Raw genomic sequence first — 22,094 nt, 5'->3', positions numbered from 1 at the left:
CACTCAACACGTCGTCTCAACACGTTGTGAAGTTCTCCTGGATGTTAATCCTTCCCAATTTGTCATTTGCCAATGTGAAGTGCGTCTAGCGCAAGTGAGTTAAAGGGTTGAGAATATATGTTTTATCTTTGCTAGAGTATTTGTCAATACTTTATATATATTTTGCCTGTTAAGTTAATGGAGCACAGGTTTGTTTTGGCTCACTGGTTATATATTAGCAGCTAACTGTATAATCTTCGTCAAAGATGAGAATACATGTGTTCTGTGTGACTGTGGCAATATACTGTAGTTCAGTTATTGATTATTAGGTGACGTTTTTGATAAGGAAATGTGCCGAATGGCGGCATTGTAGCCATTTCTGTTCGTTAATTAACAGGACATGCACATGGCATTAAGATAGGTAGTCACGGTGAATTATGACCAGTAGAGGGCAATTGCCTTACTGATGTAAATGAATAAGCTATTTTGATATGCTCAGAAGCCTGTCATACAATGTCTTTGCTGTGAACTGTATCTGTTAGTGAAGAAGTCTGTTTATACTTACCTGTTTTGTGTATACTTTATGCAGAACCACTGATTCATCAGAGAACAGGATTCATGCGGCTGTGGTGGTGGTGGTAACGAATAAACAAAGTGGAATTAAAGACGTGTGGTTCTTACCGATCACCTGCAGCGAGTTCTACACAATAAGATCCAGCATAGTTAAGCAGGAAAGCTACAGCTTTCTCACAAGTGGTCCTTCGAGCCGGATCCTGGAGCCCACTGCAGAAAAAAATGTCTACCCATGCAGATATGGAACATGACACACGTGTCAGGAGACAGACTTCCCTCCCCGTGTATCTCAATGATTACATCCTATCTGATGTTCCATGCAGATCATTGTTACCACCCACAATACCACCTGTTTCATCTGCACCGGTACTAGAGGAAGAGGAGCTAGACAGTATAGCTGTCTCACACTCTGCATCCCCAGTCAGTCAGGAGCACCACAGCCCCCTGTGGACGATAACTGAGAAATGGGATTCTTCAGGTGCAACATGGGAGAAAGAGTGTCAGAGGCTTCAGGGAACAAGATTCAAGATTCAGATTTTAATTTGTCACATGCTCATACAGATGTGCAGTGAATGTAAGGACTGTTCCGCAAGGCCATGCAATAAACACTCAAATTACTAATACACATATAATAATAATAATAATAATAATAACTTTATTTATATAGCACCTTTTAAAAACACAGGTTCACAAAGTGCTTTGACAAACAGCAAAAACAAAAATATATACAGTAAAATAGAAATATAATGTAAAAAAAAAAAATTATTTGAATATACAAAATATAAAATATAGAGTAATGTAAACAGTGTAAAGTGTCAGTGTGTAAAGTGTCCAGGGTCCAGTAAAATAGAATATAATGTAAAAATTAAAAAAAATAATATTTTGAATGTACAAAATATAAAATATAGAATAATGTAAACAGTGTAAAGTGTCAGTGTGTAAAGTGTCCAGGGTCCAGTAAAATAGAATATAATGTAAAAATTAAAAAAAGAAATATTTGAATGTACAAAATGTAAAATATAGAATAATGTAACAGTGTAAAGTGTCAGTGTGTAAAGTGTCCAGGGTAAAATGTGCAGATTGGAATGTGTGGTGTGTGTGCATCATGTAGTCACAGTTCTGTTTTGTTTTTAACTGAGGAGAGTGGAGTTAACAGTCCGGACAGCCTGAGGAAAGAAGCTCTTCCTGAGTCTGTCTGTGTTCACCTTGATGTGGCGAAGGCGCCTGCCAGAGGGTAGCCATGTAAACAGTCTGTTACCTGGGTGGTGGGGATCACTCATGATCCTCTTTGCCCTGGCTGTGCTCCTCCTTGTAAAGATGTCCTGGAGGGTGGGGAGTGTTGTACCCATGGTACGCTCTGCTCACTTCAGCACCCTCTGCAGGGCTCTTCGGTCACGTACAGTGCTGTTCCCGTACCACTGGGTGATGTTTCCAGTCAGCACACTCACCACCGCTCCGGAATAAAAAGTCTTCAGGACCTTCACAGAGACTTTGAATTTCCTCAGCTGTCTGAGGCGCTGCCTCACCCTCTTCACCTGACCGTTTATGTGGGTTGTCCATGTTAAATCCTCAGAGATGTGCACCCCCAGGTACTTGAAGCTGCACACCTTGTCCACCAGTGTCCCATCAAGTCTCAGTGGGGTGTAATCCCTCTGCTGTCCTCTCCTGAAGTCCACAATCAGCTCCTTGGTTTTGCTGACGTTCAGGAGCAGGTTGTTGTCCTGGCACCACTGTGACAAGTTTCCAACCTCCCCTGTATACGCCTGCTCATCATTGTTGCTGATGCGACCAACAACCACCGTGTCATCTGCAAATTTCACGATGATGTTGGAGCTGCTTGTGGCCACACAGTCATGTGTGTACAGGATGAAGAGCAGGGGGCTGAGGACACAGCCCTGTGGTGCTCCGTTGTTGAGGGTGCAGGGGCTGGAGGTGTGTCTGCCCACTCTGACCACCTGGGATCTGTTTGTCAGGAAGTCCAGGATCCAAGCACACAGGGAGGTGTTAAGTCCGAGGTTGATCAGCTTGGAATGGAGGTGGGCGGGGACTATGGTGTTGAAAGCTGAACTAAAATCAATGAACAGCAGTCTCACATAGTCCCCCTTCCTTCTGTCCAGATGGGTGAGGGTGGTGTGCAGTACCTGGGAGACAGCATCATCTGTGTATCTGTTCAGTCTGTATGCGAACTGAAGTGGATCCAGAGGGAGCAAGGAGCAGATTTGCATCTTGATGAGTCTCTCAAAGCACTTCATCACTTCTGAGGTGAGTGCTACTGGGCGATAGTCATTAAGGCAAGCTGGAGAGGCATTCTTCGGTACAGGGACAATAATGGCTTTTTTCAGGCATGTGGGGACCACAGACTGACTCAGGGAGAGGTTGAAGATGGTGGTAAACACTGGAGCTAACAGGTCGGCACAGGATTTCAGCACTCTGCCAGAAATACCATCTGGCCCAGCAGCCTTCCTGGTGTTTACCTTTCTCAGTGTCCTCCTCACGTCGTGCTCTGACACAGTGAGCGGGTGCGAGTGTGCCGCTCCGGCCTCGGAGATCCTGCTGGCTGCATCAGTTGGCATGCTAATGTTAGCGGTGCTAGCGCTAGCCTCGAATCACGCATAAAAGTTCGTCAGCCAGAGCGGCGTCTGCACTCACCGAGACATGGGCTTTTTTCCTGTAGTCAGTAATTGTCTGCAGTCCTTGCCACAAGCTCCTTGAATCACGCTGCTGGAACTGTGATTCCACTTTGTCCCTGTACCTCCGCTTAGCGTCTTTCACTGCTCGTCTCAGTCTGTGAGACGCCGCTTTGTATTCCTCCGTCCTGCCGGTGAGAAGTGACGAGTTGTATGAAGCGGTCCGTTCGTTCACAGCGGTGTGGATAGATTTATCCACCCATGGCTTCTGGTTCGGGAAAATCCGGACAGACACCATGGGAACGGCGTCGTCTACCAGCGTTGCTATGAAGTCCGTCACAACTTCCGTAAACTCGTCTACGTCACTCGAGCTGCATTGGAACATGCCCCAGTCGACGTCATCCAGAGCGTCTCACAGCGTAACCTCTGATTGGTCGTTCCAGCGCCCAACCTGCCTCATCACCATCTTTTCACGTACAATCGTCTGTTTGTACCTTGGCAAAAGGTAAATGGCGGAATGGTCTGATTTACCCAGTGGGGGCAGGGAAATCGCCTTGTAGCCCTCTTTGAATGGTGTGTAGCAATGATCCAGTGTATTGTTGCCCCTGGTGGCTCAAGTGACGCGTTGGAAAAAGTTCGGCATAACTTTCTTCAGGTTCGCCTTGTTAAAATCCCCAGCCACGATGAGGGCAGCGTTCAGATGTTTGTTTTGGTGCCAGCACAGCACGTCATGCAGGTCCGATGAAGCTGTGTCCATGTCCGCTTGTGGTGGGATGTAAACAGATGTAGCGATGACCGAAGTGAATTCCCGGGGGAGGTGAAATGACGGCACAGGATGGTTAGGTGCTCCAGATGTGGCGAGCAGGAGTTGGAGAGAGTTTTAATGTTTTGTGGGTTACACCAGCTGTTGTTGGTCATAAAACAAACCCCTCCACCCTTTGACTTGCCAGAGTCCTCCGTCCTGTCCTTGCGAAACACAGAGAACGAGTCCGATGGCATGATGGCTTGATGGCTTGATCCGGCACCACAGGAGTGAACCATGTTTCCGTCAGGCAGATGATGTTACAGTCCCTCATGTCCCGTTGGTATTTTACCCGACCCCTCAGATCATCCATCTTGTTATCCAGGGACTGGACGTTGGCAAGAAGGATGATTGGCAGGGGTGGGCGGTGGGCCTGAGTTCTTAGCCTGTTTCGGACACCACCTCGTCTTCCGCGATGCTTTTTCCTCCTTCGGCTATTGTTCCCGTCCTGTGTTGTGTTACGCAGGAATTCGACCGGCAACCACTGATCATCGTTGGAAACTGTGTTTGTGACCAGTCTCTTTATGTCCAAAAGCATATTTCGGTCATAAGTTATCTTTGCTGAAAGAGCTGATGTAAAAAAGTTCACAAAAACAACATAAATAAAGAAAAAAAACACACAGCCTCAGCAGAGCAACCCGGACGGCGTCTGGACACGGCCGCACCATCTTGGAGAATCTTCTAGAGAGTCTTCTAGTATCCATGCTTCTAGTGTCTTCTAGTATCCATGCAGCAGCTCAGACTACAGAATGAGCAGCTCAGAGCCCAGAGTGGGCACAGTGATTAAAGGTTGGAGCAGCGCCAGCAACGGAACACTGCTGAAGCAGTGCAACCTCAAATAGAGGTCCAGCACTTAGGTGGCCCCAAGCCACAACTCCAACGACCTACCTTCCATCAGGAAAGAGAGACACGTCATTCCAGTCCATTGGCCAGGCATCCTGACTACGACCTGGAACATGAACAGCCTCCAGATAGACATCGCCACCATTCATTTGGAGACGACCACTCAATCCGTCATCCACCTCATTCCAGAAGAGATGAACGTGGTTATAGTCCAGAGCCAAGCAGGAGTCGGACAGAGCGTCGTCATTCTCCAAGGCGCCATGTCAATTCCAGAGAGCGCTATTTTTCAGATTGGCTTCAACCCCTTCACAAGAGCAGACATGTTTCACGTCATCTGGATTATCCTACCGAAAGGGATTATTCTCCTGAGAGGTATAGGTACTCACCTGAGCGTCATCACTCCAGACACAGGGCATTGAGTCCACCTTGGGGTCAGGAACGGACATATCGGGGTCCTACGCCTACAATCCCGGACTTCATCCACCCTAACCCAAGAGAGTTTGCCAGACTGCGACTTGCTCTAGATAACATCCTGCCTCGAGACGTGACAGAACACTTCAAATTCCAGATACTAGTGGATCATCTGAAACTGGAAGAAGCACTGCTCAGTGCTGACTCCTATAGCAATTCTCATTACCCCTTCACAGACACCATGGCAGCCTTGAACCAGCAATATGGGCAACCCCATCAACTGGCTCTTCAGCGCATTGCCGAGCTCATGGATGGCTCTAACATCACAAGTGGTGACATCCAGTCATTCAGGATGTTTGCACTGCGCGTCAGATCTTTGGTAAGCATGTTAGAACAGCTGGGTAGGAAAGGAAGAGTGGAACTGGACTGCGGGTCGCAAGTTTCTCGCCTACTAGGGAAGCTACCACATGACTTAAGATTAAGTTTTCGACGATTCATCCACCCACTTAGGATACCAATCCCCACTCTCCTGGATTTAGCGGACTGGTTAGAATATGAACTCCAGGTACAGGAAGATATGTCACAGTACAGCAGCAGCTCAAGGAAGGATACCAATCCAAAACACAAGGATATGAAACGGGAGACCAGATCTGCAAAGGCTTCAGTTCTTCTACTTGGTACAGAAACCAAATCCTTTGGAGAACCAGCCAAAGTAGCAGTTACCAGTCGAGTCACCAATAAGTTTTGCCCTTTCTACCTGTGATAAAGACAAGCACTCACTGAATAACTGTGCCAATTTCAAAATGCTCAACAGCACCCAGAAACATACGTGGGTCCAAACCAATCACTGCAGGGAGTTCTACACAGTAAGATCCAGCATGGTTAAGCAGGAAAGCTACAGCTTTCTCACATTTACTGTCTATTCACAATTCCATACATGTGGTAAACCTACAATTCGTGCCTCAGGTGTGGTCGAGCCAACAGCAACTACAGAACTGAAACCTGTCTGGATGTGATGGTAAGTATCATTAAAGCATGTAGCTGTTTCTGCTGATTGTCCCTGAACTACACTTAATGAAATGTGTTTTTCAACCCTGTCTACAGATCCCAGACGATCATCTTGCTGGATGTGATATTTACATTCATGCTGATTCACCTCACAGGACTGAGCTCCGTCCTGGAGGTGCAGGACTCGCTGACACAGACTTCCTGCTGTACCTTCACATAAAGTCCACTGACAAGCGCAGAGCAAAGGTACACACACGCTGAAAACTTTGAGATCTATCATATTGATCGTGGTAAAACTTTATTTTTGGTATATGTTATCAGATTTCAGCTGTTTGATAGGTAAAAGTTTTCATGAGCAATTGTCTTTGATAAAAATTCCTCAGGGTGGCAGCAGAGGACAATATAAAAATTACAGAAAAGCGAAAAGAGATTGACTGACGTTTGTCTTTTTCATTGTCATCAAATCTTTATTAGTCATTACATAGATTTTTTCACCCCCAAAATATTTGTAACAGCATATATTGACATATTCTCCCTTGTAAAGTCTTAACGTTAAAAATCCTCCAAGAAAACCCAAGACAAAATGTATCCCTTTTGACAGTAGCTTGGAAAAAAATTCTCACATTATTGCAAAAGGGAATGTTTAAAATTTAATTCTGTAATTTAACCTATTTAGACAACAAAGTTGATCTTGCTGAATGATTACTTTTGATATTGGTAACTTAACATACACACTTTCTTATTCTGTAATTGAATCGACAATCATGAAAGATGAAGCTATTCTTATCTGCTCATGCTTTCATTATACTCATCCTTGCGTCCTTTTGTCCCCTAAGCCTAATATTTTGGCCTACGCTGCTCACTGCCAGACAGATGCACTTGGACGACCTGTGGCCGGGGTGGTGGTCATCTGCAGGGAAAGACTGAAAGGAGAAACGTTTAGTCACCAGGCAGCTGTACAGGTATTATTTTAAATATGAAAAAACAAAAATGTTCTAGGTAGTTTGAAATTGTGTGTTGAATCTTGTGTGTTCATGTTACAGACTGTGATCCATGAGCTGTTTCATGTGCTGGGTTTCTCTAAAGAGCTCTTCCACACCTGGCGAGACTGTTCCTCCATGTCTCAAGGTTTTTTTTTGAACATAATTGTTTTATGTGATTAAATAATACTTTGAGGTCAGCATGTGAAGTGTGCTTAAAAGTGTGCCGTTTAAGTGCCCTTAAAAACTCTTAAGTGCCTTTAAAGGTGTGCTCTTTATTGGGCATTCTGAAGTGGACACACTTTTAAGGGCACTTAAAGTGTGCACTTCAAAATGTGGCCTATTAAAAATGTCACTGTGAAGAGACCTTAAGTTTAAACTTTGAAGTTCCCTTAATAGTGTGCTCTCTTAAGTATTGTTTAATGTGTGGCAATAAAGTGCCCCTACAATTGTGCAATTTGAATTTCACGAAAAGTGTGCACTTTTAATTTTGTTTAAAAGTTCCCTTGAAGTATGCACTTAAGTGGGAAATCAAAAAATGTATAATAAGAAGTTTGGATTAAGATTGAACTTTTAAGAGCACTTAAAGTGTACACTTTGAAGGTCCCTTAAAAGTGAAAACCTTTAAGTATACTTTAAATTGTTAACTTTGACATATACTTCAAAATGCCCACTTCAATTGATTTACTCAAAATGTGACACTTTAGGTGTGAACTTTACAGTACACAAAACATTGAAATCTTTAAGTATACTTCAAAGTGTGCTTAGATATCCATGTGACTTCACATGCTTTTGAAAGTGTTTTTAACCCTGGATGAAAAATTCTTTTTTTATTTTTTAGCTGAGAGTGCCAACTGTTCTCCTCAAGGGAAAGTGACCTACTCTGATGGATCCGGCCACATGAGGATTTACACCCCATCTGTCATCTCAGCCCTGCAGAAGCACCTGAACTCCACTGATCCTGAGCTTGGGGGATGGCTAGAAAACCTTGTATAGAACAGAGCTTCAATTCAAATCCTTTAGCAGAGCTGCAGAACCGCTCCAACTTAACCAGATTTGTCAAGAGGCCTCCCTTATATGATCTTCTGCTTTGTTAATGCAGGGTGTACTTCCTGGCAAAGTGTCCTCACACTGGGAGTCCAGGATCTTTCAGGGCTCCATCATGGCAGCAGAGCTAGCGGACTCATCTTCAGTCCGGATCAACCCGGTAACCTTGACTGCATTACAGGACACGGGTTGGTACAATGTAGACGTGAGCAGGGCACAGAGTCTGGTGTGGGGAGACGGTAAGTATAGAAAAAGAATAAATAAATAAATAAATAAAACATAAAATATATGATAAATGTTTGATTTGTAGGAGAAGGGGCCATGTTTGGATCCCTGTCAACCTGTCAGAACAAATCCTCACCGTTTTTCTGCTCTGGCAGGTATATTAAGTTATAATTGTTTACCTCCACAACAGTCTGGATAGGAATGTAAGCCACTTTTTAATTTAAAATGTTACATTTTTTGCGTTTTTTCTTCTTCTCAGTGGGTTTGGGTGTCATTACCTTCACCTCCACAAAGGGGAGTGCAAGACTGATCAATACCAGGAGGGATGCAGAGTGTATAAGCCCCTCAAAAATGGAGTAAGAAGTATTTCCTGCTCTGTAGTAATTTCAAATGATGTAAAGCAGCTTTGTGGGATCAATTCTATTTTTCATGCCAACGCTTTCAGTCTTTTTTTATGTTCATATGAGCGTCACGTTTACCCTCTCCATCTTTTCATATTAAGTCGATTATTAAGTCATTTTTTTCTTCACTCGTCTTTTGTTTAGAACCGGAGTCAGTTTCCTTCGTTCATCAGCACAGTGGAGGGGCGCTGTTACAGACACAGGTGTACTGGACCAAACAGGTACCAAATCCGCGTGTCAGGCTCTGAGTGGGTGGAGTGTCCAGCAGGGGGAAGCATTCAGGTAATGACATAAAAAAAAAAATACAGAAACAGAAGCTTTTAATTGTTAACAGTTTTAAAGATTGATAATTTACATTTAGACAAGATTTGGTGTGATTGACAAAACAGGTTACTCAATCTGAGTAATTCCCATATTTAAACACCATGCACCATTAAAAACAGCAGTTGATTTATTGCCTTTCTAAAGTAATAGTGTAATGTTTGTATGTAGTGAAGCATGTCTTTTTTTAAATGTGCAGTCTATTCGTTAATGTAACCAGATGTAATCTAATATCTTTTGTGTTTTTTTACGGTCAGATTGAAGGATACCAGGGTTCAGTTTCCTGTCCTGACAGGAGGTTGTGTCTGTACTCTGACATCACTCCTCCATCAGATGCCGTCGATACATTTCCTGCTTCCATCATCAGGTGATTGTGATTCTAAACAAGCAACAACACTCGCACTTTCTATCAACTTTGAGCTCGTTCTAACTTCACTGTATTTCTTTTTTGGTCAGAGATCCATATGGGACTTTAACTTCAGCCCAGACCTGGACCTGTTTGTCCTTCGGTGTCAAAACATCTCTCAGCATCACTGCTGCCGTGTGTCTCCTGGCTGCAGTCTTGGTGTCTTACAGAAAATGTTGCTCCTGCAGGATCAGGATCCACACCAGCACAGATGAACACAGTAATCTGTAGGAAACACAGCCTCTAAAACCGGCTTTATAAACTTTAATTGTTCAATAATTTTGTTTGTCTCTTCTTAGTAATTTATCTGAAGGCTGCGTTGTAATTGTAGAGTTATTCAGTCAGAGACAAAATGCCTTTTTATGACAATTTTTATTGAACAGAGTAATGTGAAAACATAAAGATAATCTGCTGTGATCAAACGCAGCTCGAAAATATCAATCAGCTGGTTTCTCACCCTACATACATTATATTGATCAGAAATGATACCAAAAAAACATAATGAGGAAACATGGCCAAACCAAAAAACAGTATCTATATATATATATATGACCCTAACAGAAAAACTAAGATGAAAATTATAAATGAAGTGAAATTAAACTCAATTTGGAGCATAATATTATTCCCAATTCTAACACATGTACAGAGAAGTTTGGGTAGAATACAGACACCTTTTTGTGTTACCACCACTTAGCAAAATATTACAAGAAGTAGTAATCCCTGAATTATAAACTGTCATTGTGTAAAATAAACTGTATAATTATGGATGCTCAATGTGTCTTGAGAATCAAATAAATCACTAAGCCCTCCATTTTCTTAACTATCGCTCCAATTATTTCCATGATGGTGAAAGAGATAAAACTTGAAGTCAGTATGAAATATTTTAAAATAATGATTGCACTCAGTGAATGTCTTTCAAACCAGTTGTTGGCAGTTTTCAAGCTCCCCTTCTAATTTTAAAGCAGATCCCATATGGCTCCCTGAAAAAGTCCAAACAGTCCTCAAACACTGTCACCTTCACAAACTGGCTTGAGATCAGAATATACCAATAAATTCGGTCTTTACTGAATACTGTGTTGCTATTCATAAAAATATACATTTGGCTGAAAACTGCTGTTTAACCATAACTGATTATATTCTGTTGCATTTAATAATCTACATTACACATGGACATGTGTCACAGGCGGGGTAATTCACCATATTCCCATGATGTCATGCTCAGAGTGAGAAGCTTACCTTTTACTTCTGTGATCTAGATTGTAACTCATGTAAATGCAGCAGAATGGCTTGTGATATGAAATGAGGCTCTTTATAGAGTTGAACTAGTTTGCTCTTTACACTGTTTGATTCTGCAGCTTTGCAAAAGAAACCCTGCTGGCATTTGATCAGGCTGCACCAAGTTTAACATTGACAGTTTTCCTACTTAAGGTACATGCTGAAGTGACAGTCTGCTACATTGCTGTAATACATCCCCCCACAAAAAAATAAACTCCAGCATTGTTAATTCTTTCACACGTCATCTTATTTCCTCTTCCATACTGGTATAGAGGTCTGTCTTGGGGCGACACCATCGGTGCAAGCACTGTAATATGAATAACAGACTGCAGAGAGCTTCAAGCACACAAAACAGAACTTCTTCTCACACCGGGTACAGACGATGCTTTTGCATTGAATTGTGCTGTGCTCGATCAGCAACCCACAGGTGGGACAGGCACGGACAGACGGACAGCTGGTCACCATCTTAACATCCTTTAAGGTGATCTCGGGACACTTTCTCAGGATTTCCAGTGGCTGATTAACACATTCAGGGTTTGCACAGTGGTCGGCATGTTCAGATGGATGTGTCCATTTCTTCAAACACTGCCAGCAGAATTCGTAAGCCCTTGCTTTGTTACGTGTGCACACTGTGCAGCAAACCCTCAGGTGATTCTGGTCCTCTCTCACCACTAAACTCTCACAGCCGGGACACTGTTGAGTGAATTTGGTTGAAAATCAAACAAATAATAAAAACATCTTCAGTATGAATGCACAATATCTCTTAGAACCTGTGATTGGTAGATACTTACTTTTTTGGCACCAAAGTATTCTTTGGCAACTCTATTGAACATTCTTCTCTCAATGTATGTTGTTTCTGCAGGAGTCAGCAGAGCCATTTTGCAAACCTCTTCAAATGACCACACAGCATCACATAGGCCACAAACAAACTCCATCTTACCCTTGAGAATTAAACAGAAAATCAATCAAATGTACTTAATTGCCACTGTCCTTTACTTTTACCACCATGAATTAAGTGACAGATGAAGAGCTGAAAAGAAGTCCTTAATGTTATCAAATAATAGACATTTAAAATCCTCATGCCTTAAGAGACACGAAGTGGATTCAAACAAAAAATAAAAAGTAAATCTACTGCTCATAGTTCATAAGATCCATAGCTCTAGAACAAGCCTGACAACCAACCTAATAGTTGTTTTCCAGTTTTGAAAATGTGGAGAAACATAACAAAATAATAGTTTTCTAATACCTGGTCCAGCTGCTTGCGACACCAGTCGATGAGAGACGTTGGAGTCACAGTATGACCACAGGACATCTTTGCTCTGAGAGACTTATAGTCATTGAGCTCAACTAGAGGAGAAAAAGAGCAACAGACAGTGGTAGTTAGTTTTGTATTTAAAGAATGACACCCAACAAGGTGTCAGGTCAGGTATCAGGAATTTATGGACGGAGAGGAGATCAGGACAGCTGTTTTTCAGAGTCTAAAGTCCCTTCATGAAGAACACCTTGAAGTGCATCATTTACCTTATACCACGGTCGATTGCTAAACAGGATAAGGCATACTGCTGCCTGTAGTTAACATTAACTCTGTTTTCCTGCTCACGCCTCAGGGTTTGACTTATTCCTGAAAAAAGGACATATCCCAAAATGTTCTGCTGCAATGAAAACATTAAACACTTCTTCTGTGAGTAGGCTATAGCAACAAAATACAAAAGGCTGTAGGCTGCTTTACAATTACAACTTTACAACTAGGCTATCGATTTTTCAGTAGCCTAATTAACTGAAAATCTCCAAATAACCTTAAAATATTAAGTATAGGCCAATTCACCTTATTATAGACTATATGTTTAATAAAATTCAGATTAATTTGGGGGTTCTGTTCTCTTACAATCCATTTCATCTTCTCCATCGACGAATGTAAACCTTGTGTCATTTGGGTCGTAACACCTCTCCTCCTGTTCAGCTGTCAAAGTGCAATTCTCTGGTTGTAAATCAACATTTGGTCCAGTTTCCAAATTGTCCGATGAGTTACTTGGTTCAGCATCAAACGTTGATGGAGTTAATTTTGTCCTCACTCTAGGTCGTAGCGCCGCGTTCGCATGGGATAAACATCTCCTGCTTGCAGCTGGGTTCCTTGATTTTGTCTCCGTTTCTAAAGATCTTCTCCTGGGAGCAGTTCCAACTTGTCTGGTCTGTGTTGGCTCCGTGGATCTTCGTTGACGTGGCGGATTGTTCCCCATCTCGACTCCGTCTCAACAACGGATGTGTAGCTCCAGTAGTTTATTCACCTGTCTAGAAGTCACATGATGTCCAATCAGCTCATAGGTGACGCATTTCAGATATCCTACACACCCTCGTTAACCTTTTAAATGCACTGGGATCGTTTGCACTTGGACACGTCTCTCGCAGTGCTCTGATCTGGCTTGGTTGTAAAAAATGGGGATCCAGGTGAATGTACACGGTCCCAGAGGAGAAGAAAAGATCATCGATCTGTGTGACAACATTGAGCAGATGAAGAACATCACTGTGGAGCAGCTTAAACGGAAAATCAGAAACGACCTCAGGATAAGTACGTCTCACTTCATTTTCAGTAGTAGCAGTAGTCCCCTATTTCTTAATTGTTATATGACTATTATAACATAGGCCTACCCACGCGGAAAAATACATTTGTTTTTCTGACAGATCAGAAAACATTTATCGTTTTATTAGCCTTAAACTTCTGAATGTGTTTATCTATAAAAGCCAGACCTGAGTTATTTTTATTTCTGCACAGAGGATGATGTCCGGATTGTGTTCCGAGCCGAAACCCTGGAGGAGTCAACTCTGGTGATGGCTTACGGGATCCATCACCTTTCTACCATCCACACTCTTATACTTCTGCCCGGAGGAAACTGATGTGGAACCATTGACTGTGTATCAAAATAATATAAATGTGGAAAAGACAAAGAAGAAAAAAACACAAAGACTCTGAACTACACTGCTGTCATATGTTCCATATGAACTGCAGGAAAATAAATTGTTAAATTTCCCTTCTCTTAAAACCTCTTTGTTTTGAATTTGTCATAAAATCAATACTCTGAATATGTAGGCCTGTACATATCCTACGTTTCACAGCATTTGAATGTTGCAATCTAGATTACATGAAAGTAGTCTAAATGCAGTAAAATGACAATAAAAATGACGCAAATGACCCCAGGCTATAAAACTCTTTATTGTTGAGGTTTCAGAATGGAGATAGCCTAAAACACAGTGCTGGCTGTTAAGTTTGTTATCATACACTATTTTAATTATTATTTTAGAACCATGCAATTGCTCAGGTTGAATCTGATTGAATCTAAAAACGTCTTTTAGCATGAAACAGAACAAGAGCTCTGTATTTTAAACATTTTATTAAGAGTTCAGTTATTTGAATTTGTCTTTATTTTTCAGTTACAAGTTTGTTAAAATTGTTTTCTCAATATATGACGATCATCCTGTGATTTCCATTTCTAAAATCATTTGAGCTGCATTTCATGTATGACAGCTTTTATAATGTACGTTAACAAAAACACACATACACTGTAGGCCTACAGTACTTAATGTTATTAAAGCCTGCAGGGACAGAGAAGCAGTAAATACAATACAAATGATCTGTTTTCTCCTGCCTTGCAACAAAAATGGAAAAGATAATAAACTAAACTAAACTCAATGTTTGTTGACATCAATAACAGATGAAGAGAGGGCTTCTGCAGAAGAAGCCAAATTGTCATGTTATGTTACTGTACAGTAATGTATGAAGCAGCTGTGAATTAAATTCCCTTAACTTATGATGTGTTTAAAAAGAACTCAATGAATGAATTTTATGGTGACTTCCCCACATTAGTTGATGGTGAGCAGCAGGAATTAACGATACATCCTACATTAATTCAGGCATCATGCATTAATTCAGCATCAATTAAGTATAACATTTGTATAATGATATAAAAGTTTACCCTGATTTAGTTTAATGCTTTTCATACTTTTGGATTTTAACACCAAAAAGGAAAGTACAGTTAAAAAGTACATCACTATTATATTTCTTTAAAGTCAGAAAGGAGATATCCTGTTATTCCTCACAGAAGAAAACATATCAAAGATATATGAAACAAGGTTTTTAATAGACATAATATAGACACTTGTCATATATATGACAACTTATTATATAACCACTGGAGTTTCCAGAATTGCCATGCCTTTTTTTAAATTCATTATTATTTGTTGGCATGTGCAAAAACAAAAAAAAAGGTAATGGAAAGAATAGTTGACATAAAAAAATGAAACGAAACTCAAAGCAAAGCAGGCGTTGTCAGGTAATTGTTGCTGACTTATCCTCAGGCATTTTCTCATTACTGGAATTAAAGGCAAAAATAGAACTAAAAAAGTTTGTTGTGTGTTAAGAAGGATATAATCAATAAAGGTGTGTGAACAGGTGTGTCTTGATCAACATGAGGTAGGACCTTCACCTGAAAGAAGTTGAACAACATTCTGGCAGGTAAGTGGTTTATTCTGGGAAAAGGAGTAACAGAAAATCATTAGTCTGAGGGTGGATTGGTATAATAAAAGCATGATGCTCACCACTGACTTTACAGGCTGAATGCCATATGATAATTACACTTTGTCATGTCATCTGTGGTGGCCAGGGTGACAGGAAAGGGACAAATTATACATTTCAGAAGAAAATTAAATACAAAAAACCCTTCATAAACTAATAACAATTAAAACAGTACACTTTGAGAACTGATTTGATACCTTTGGGGCACAATGGCTCGTCACTGGGGCAGCACCCTAAAGGCACCACTGGCTTGTCCTTGATATGGGGTACTTCAATGTACCCTGGTGGTTTTTACCTCAAAGAGACCAAACTTGTATCTCTGGTGAGAAGTGACACTTTTGTACCTCAATTGATCACAACAAATATGTCTGCCTTTTCAAAGGTTACAAAATTGACTTTAGCAGGGTACAAAAAGGTGCCCAGGTAACACTGGTAAACATGTTTTATGTTTGCATATACAAGATGGAAACAGAAACAAATGTGACACTGTTCAAATAATCTATTCAATTATTTTCACGTTTAACAATTTAACTAATTTCGTGTTGAAACACAATGTTAGATTGTGACATACTGACTATTCTTTAAAGAACAAATTTATGTAAACACACTAATTTCGAAGTCTGAGCAAAAGTATCGATGCAACTGCAAAAATCCCAAATACAGCCAGCGATAGGCTGTCTTATTATTGTGCTCCATTTTTTTCAAATACAATTGTTTCTTAAATTAAGAGCCACTTAAAAAACAAAAGATAATCTTTCTAACCACCTAAATCATTTCGTTCATATTCATAACACTTAGAAGACTCTGCCTGGTAATAGATGAGGGCGGCATTAAATGAAATGTGGGAGGTAGGCTGTGGCCCAGGACACGACGCAAGCTGTCTGTCAATAATAGGCACCAGTAGAAGAAGACACATCCTCCACTACAGGCTACTGGTTACTGGTTTCACGATGTGATCGCAAGCCGTTTGTAAGTGTCTTTTTCTCTTTGTTTGCAACCTAGGCTAAGTGTTTTAATCATGCTGTTTTAAACTGATTTGAAGAACCGACTTGTATTTAATATCTGCGGATATTAATTTGTGTTTTATTTGTAAGGAGTTTATTGGCTGTCATTTCCCACCCGTATTAAATGTGTGGATATCTAGTTAAGAATTATTGTATGAAATGTAAGATAGTGGCAAATCTTCTATCCGTGTTACCCCTTGATTAATTTACGCAAACGTCACGTAAACTGGAACACTGTAAGCGCAACAATGTCTGAACGATAACTGGGGTTTATTGAAACGTTTTAAAGAAGTCTTTCTCTCTCGTTTGGATTTGCACTTCTAATCCCGTGTGCAGACTTTCTGGGCTACAACAGGAATCATTAAACTGTTCTTCTTTTGAGACGCATGGTGGGGAGTCGCACAGGTACGAACCAACAGTAGCATATTGAATTCCTGAGAAACGAAAAGTTAACCTCAAAATTAATTGTTTGAAATATGTCTTCTGCTTATTTCTTTTTTTGTAGGAAGCTTTTTGTTGCCGTGAGTATTCAATGCAGGACTTTGCTTTATCTCTTAATTAAAGTTATGACATCAAATACTAAGTAGTAATATTGGAGGGGAATGAGATTGAAGAGGATAGAATATTCAGGGGAAAGGGTTTATTTTAACATAGGCACCAGGTACCAGAGATAAGAGTGTATTGTGTTTGTGCTTCGTCATTAAAAAGAATTATAAACTAGGGCTGTTTGGGAAAATAAAGTTGAAATTGTAACATTAGCATGCATGTCTGAAACGGAAATGAATCAGTTGCCTGAATTAAAAATGATATAGTTTTATTCTGTTATCTTCAGGGAAGAGACAAGTGAAGTGATCCCCATGAAAAGAACAAGAAAAGAAATGGACTCAGAGAAGAAACAAAAAGGTAAGGAGAAGAGATACATATGATTCAAATGACAATCATTGACATTAAAGCTCCTGTGAGGAATTTTTATCTGGTTGTAAAACAGACTGAAATTAATCCTGAGGCATATTAATGCTTATTAACGAAGACAAGGAAATGAGTGACGAGACTGACTCTTACTAAAGAGTACATTTGAATGCCTAAAACTGCTGTCACAAGGTGTTAGACAATGTGATCAACAGCAAGCTGAAGACACAGCACTTTAAAAAAGAAAGTTTTCCACAGAAAATGTTCACTAGGATCAATAGATTGTTAAGAGAAAGACGGATGAGATTTTTGTCATGAAACAATAGCCCTGAAACATGACGTACATGCACAGACTAGATTAACTAATGTGTCCACAGGGGGGCGCCAAAATCGCCACAAACCAAAACATAAGGTTGAGTTAAAATTACAGTAATCATAAAACATAAAATGTTTAATTTTGAGTAAACATTTAACACAGTATAGTGTACATAATATAACATTAGATAATGTATTATTCATATCTTAATGTTTTATATGTATATCTCGAGAGATTTGCCAAATTTACATACGCTAAATGTACATACTACATTTTAAGGGTAAGTCTTTTTATTTCCTGACAGAGTCACCGAAACTTCACGGTCTGAGTAATCAGGGAGCAACATGTTACCTCAACAGTGTTCTGCAGGTTCTCTTCATGACAACTGAGATTCACAACAGGTTTGACACTGTTTGGTTTGCTAATGTAAAGACCTGGATCAAGACTTTATTGTACATTAAAGTTGTAGTTTTAAAGATAAACCTTGATATCTTTTTTTGTTTTAAGTCTGTAAACTTTAATAACATGAGAAGTTCAACATTATAAGATGGAAAAACCATATTGTTAGATCAATAAACTTACCACATTTTAACATTGTACTGGTACATTTCTTTACTTGTTGACAGCAATACTCCTTCATAAGATTACAATGATTTACTAAACAAACAATAAAAGGGAAGAACATTTTTAGAAGAATGATTTAAATAATTCCCGTTCTTTCTCAAGTTTGGATCAAAACTCCGATACAGATAAGGAGCTGAGAAACCTCTTTGAAAAACTGGAGACAGAAACATGTAGGACAGTAGACATCACAAACAGTTTTGACATTACAGACGGTAAGTTGACCAGTGACCGTCATAAAACATTAATGAGGAGGTGGAGCAGAAGTTCCCTCTGCAGCTGCAAAGTAATGCTTTTGTGGCGTTTCAGTTGAATTTCATGTTTCATTTTTAGTGCATCAACAACGTGATGCTGCTGAATGCCTGGAAATGATTTTACACAAAGTCAGCCCACAGGCCTCCCAGGTGAGCATGTCATTATAAATCAGGATCTTTATGAAGACACATTAATAGATAGGACCAGAAAAAATCATAAACAGAAACATCTGTGATCCAAATCCTGAAAGAAATATGAACATTTAAATAATTAAAATAAAAAGCCCATTCATATTTTGTACATTTGACACATCATTTCCCATTAATCATAATTATTTACATATTGTTTGTTTACAAAAATATTCATAATATTTCTCTCTAGGTTTTCAAAGGACAGCTGAAATACTCGACAACATGCTCCAAAGGCCACAACCTCAACACAGAGACGAATCCATTTCTGACTCTTCCACTGTCACTGAAGGATGCTAACAATTCAACCTTCAGTGTGGTGAGCCGATAAAAGTCTGAGTTCTGGTTTAGTAGTTATATCCACTTCTTCTTCTATTATAACTTCCAGTAACACCAAGAGATCCAAAGACTGGCTAACTGTAAATGTTAGCTTACAGAACTTGTGCCTGTTCCTTTAAATGAAAAGTTGGCTGGATGCTAACTTTAGCTGTTGTCTGCATGTGGCTAACTGGTTTTCAGCTATGTTGTTTTATCTTAAATTATGAAATATTCCCTGTGTCGTTGTTTATTGTTCTACACAGCATTAAAACAGTATTTGTGCTCCTTACTCTAAGTGTAATGTCACAGGAAAATGGTTGCAATTTGAATATATTAATATATAATTTGAAAGTGAGATCGGTTAGCCGTTCTTAGCCTACAGTTATGTTTTCCCAGGAGAGTGGCTTTGACAACGTTTTCCAGACAAAATCCTTCATCGGAGACAACCTGGTGTACTGTGAGCAATGTGGAAAGAAAACAGAGGCCACCAGAGTGAGTTAATAAACCAACAGTATCCTGACCAAATTCTGATGTAACTCGTTTAAAGCTTTGATTTCATTTACAGTCGTCTATTGAACATAATATGTTTGATGTCAAAATGTGTGTATTTTCTTCAGGAATGTGAGATGCTGGAATTTCCTCGTATTCTGGTTCTACTTCTAAAGAGATTTGACTTTGACAACAACACCATGTCACATTTCAAATCAGACCGCATGGTAGTGATGCCACATACATTACAGAGACAGGCAAGAGGAAGTACATTTAAATGCTTTTCCTTGTGTTTGATTTTGAAAATCATATTATGTAACTGACTGTGTTTGTCACTGTAGAACAAGATGTACACACTGTGTGGGATTGTGAATCACATGGGCAGCCTTAAAGGAGGACACTACACAGCCACCATCCTGTCCAAAGAGGACAACACCTGGTGTGAGTTTAATGACAGTCACGTCAGAAAGGTGAGGTTGAATTGAACTCATCTGTTATAATTTCCCATATTTAAAACGTTAAAAAAACCTCAATAATAATTTGTTTTTGATGAATGTTGCAGCTTGAGGAACAACCATTTGCAAACTCTCAGACTTACAAGTATGTTCAGTGAATTTATTTCCTTGAAGCCAAAATTAACAACATGTCTTTAAATGTGCTAAGAAGACCATGTGTTATAATTAAAAGCTGCTGAGCATTTGCAGAGCTTAATGGATACGGGGTTCTTCTGTTTTCAAGGCCAAGAATAAAAGTCTGAGATATATCATCTAAATGTTTATTTTATGTGCTTAGCTTTTTATGGCATGCAACAAATAGTAACTTAAATTATTTGTTCAACAGTTCCAGCACTGCATATCTGCTCGTGTACAGAGGTAAGACAACACAGATATCATTGTTGACTAAAATGTTTTATGATGGTTAATCAATGCATTGTTTTCATCTTGTTTAAAAGACTCAGAGGGTTTTAGAGACAAGGTGGAGCATCGACAGGATGAACAGAGTGGAGACCAACGGGAACGCAACAGAAAAGTTAAAGTTTCAAGCCTCATCCAAGAAGATCCTCTCTTACCGGAAAAACCACGTCAGGACAGAGAGGCAGAGGAGGGAACGCAGCAAAGCAAAAGACAAGAAGGTGAGATGAGCATTTCCATTTTAACAACCTTGGAGCTGCTGAGAGGCTGAGGTTGGACCAAGTTCATTTTCTGATCCGCTGGACAAAAAATATAACCAAGATTTAAAAAAATATATTTGATTTTTAATGAAAGAAAAAACTCATTGGCTCATGATAACCCAGCTCACCTCTCCGTCTAACTGATCACAAAAGGTGAACAAGGGTACATGCACACAACTTACATGCACTTCTTTTGTTTAAATTGTGCACCTTCACTTTTTACAATACATTGTCAATATATTTGCGCCCATACCCTTGTAATCGCTGTATCCTCTTACTCAATATAATAACACAATAAATGATCATGAACAATAGCCAAAAACATAACCTACTACATACCTTAACCTTAAAATTACTTAAAAATGAAATTTTGATTCATTCATCAAAGGTCAAATGTTTTGTCAGAGGAAATAATTTTTGTCTTATTTTCCCTCCAGAATGCACAAGTTTAACCAACATCCTGAAGAAACCACCTTGCATTGCTCTCATCGTTTGTGGTGGTTTATTAATTGTGATACTTGCTATTATCCTGTCGACTCTAAACTTATCTTGATGTAGAGAGTGGGCAGGACTTATGTCAGCGTTTAAGATGAATTCAGAAATGTCTACTTGCAAGTTTCTACCAAAGTGATGGTGAACTAAATTACATATAGAGTACAATGGCTTCTTTTTTTAATCATTATTTTGAATTTCTGTTTTCTTTTAAACAATTTTGATGACTAAGAGTCAAAAGTACATTTGCAGTTATTTGTGTATAAAATGAAACAAAACATAGCAGTTTCCCATTCAATATTACTGATTAAAGATATGGATTTTAAAAGCAGTATATTTCTTTAAGTGAAGAAAACAACCTTCATTTCTTGTAATAAATGTGCATAAAAAGCATTAAGGCCCTGAAATCGTATTTTCACCTTTCATAAATATGAACAAATGTTGCTCATGAGGCTAACAAAGGTATAGTGTCCTCTCAAAACTTGAGATGGTGTTGGTGGTGGAACAATGCACGTACAGGTGTTAAGTTCAGGTGAGGAGAAAACAAAGAGGACCCAGCACACAGCCCTGTGGGATGCCGTGTTCAGTGTGAGGGTGAACGAGGTCACCGTCTTTCACAGAAAATGGGTCACCCACCACAAACGACCTTAAGTTTTATTTTTTACATTGCAGTGCTAGTGTTGATCTAGGAATCAAACTGCCATATTGACAGTGGATACTTACGAACATGTTTACCCAGGGTAACTAATTTCTGATGCAGGACCATGACAACAATGTGGACCATGGATAAACGTTTCTTTAATCAAAAAAAGTGCTGCTTAATGAGAATTTTTTGAATATGTTGTTAGTGTAGGCCATAATTTTCT

General features: G+C 39.7%; 2 protein-coding genes across 2 annotated transcripts; both read left to right on the top strand.

Moving 5' to 3' along the window:
- Nucleotides 1–6,156: 6,156 nt before the first annotated feature.
- Nucleotides 6,157–9,988, top strand: LOC110001817 (ciliated left-right organizer metallopeptidase-like). Its single transcript, XM_065951010.1, has 11 exons — nucleotides 6,157–6,253; nucleotides 6,340–6,489; nucleotides 7,080–7,205; nucleotides 7,287–7,371; nucleotides 8,065–8,213; nucleotides 8,326–8,509; nucleotides 8,581–8,650; nucleotides 8,755–8,851; nucleotides 9,041–9,178; nucleotides 9,475–9,584; nucleotides 9,674–9,988. Exons 1-11 carry the CDS (start codon nucleotides 6,251–6,253, stop codon nucleotides 9,852–9,854), a joined length of 1,293 nt encoding a protein of 430 aa, XP_065807082.1. The 5' UTR covers nucleotides 6,157–6,250; the 3' UTR covers nucleotides 9,855–9,988.
- An 8,014-nt stretch (nucleotides 9,989–18,002) lies between these two features.
- LOC114921834 (ubiquitin carboxyl-terminal hydrolase 50-like) lies at nucleotides 18,003–21,629 on the top strand. The gene is made up of 11 exons (XM_065950565.1): nucleotides 18,003–18,095; nucleotides 18,421–18,530; nucleotides 18,649–18,719; nucleotides 18,952–19,077; nucleotides 19,473–19,568; nucleotides 19,694–19,822; nucleotides 19,907–20,035; nucleotides 20,128–20,165; nucleotides 20,406–20,437; nucleotides 20,518–20,697; nucleotides 21,174–21,629. The coding sequence occupies exons 1-11, from the start codon at nucleotides 18,073–18,075 to the stop codon at nucleotides 21,287–21,289; spliced, it is 1,050 nt and encodes a 349-aa protein (XP_065806637.1). The 5' UTR covers nucleotides 18,003–18,072; the 3' UTR covers nucleotides 21,290–21,629.
- Nucleotides 21,630–22,094: the final 465 nt, after the last annotated feature.

This window comes from Labrus bergylta, chromosome 22 (genome assembly GCF_963930695.1).
Source record: "Labrus bergylta chromosome 22, fLabBer1.1, whole genome shotgun sequence".
NCBI classification, from domain to species: Eukaryota; Metazoa; Chordata; class Actinopteri; order Labriformes; family Labridae; genus Labrus; species Labrus bergylta.
The sequence above is the reverse complement of the archived record's forward strand: the minus strand, read 5'-3'. Positions and strand labels throughout refer to the sequence as shown.

Excerpts from the sequence above, each read along its gene's own strand:
- LOC114921834 (XM_065950565.1), top strand. The coding sequence starts at position 18,073 with ATGACAACTGAGATTCACAACAG. Across the intron at positions 20,036-20,127 it reads ATGACAGTCACGTCAGAAAG|CTTGAGGAACAACCATTTGC; the intron begins GTGAGGTTGAAT and ends TGAATGTTGCAG. Across the intron at positions 20,166-20,405 it reads GCAAACTCTCAGACTTACAA|TTCCAGCACTGCATATCTGC; the intron begins GTATGTTCAGTG and ends TTTGTTCAACAG.
- LOC110001817 (XM_065951010.1), top strand. Across the intron at positions 8,651-8,754 it reads CCGTTTTTCTGCTCTGGCAG|TGGGTTTGGGTGTCATTACC; the intron begins GTATATTAAGTT and ends TCTTCTTCTCAG. Across the intron at positions 8,852-9,040 it reads ATAAGCCCCTCAAAAATGGA|AACCGGAGTCAGTTTCCTTC; the intron begins GTAAGAAGTATT and ends TCTTTTGTTTAG.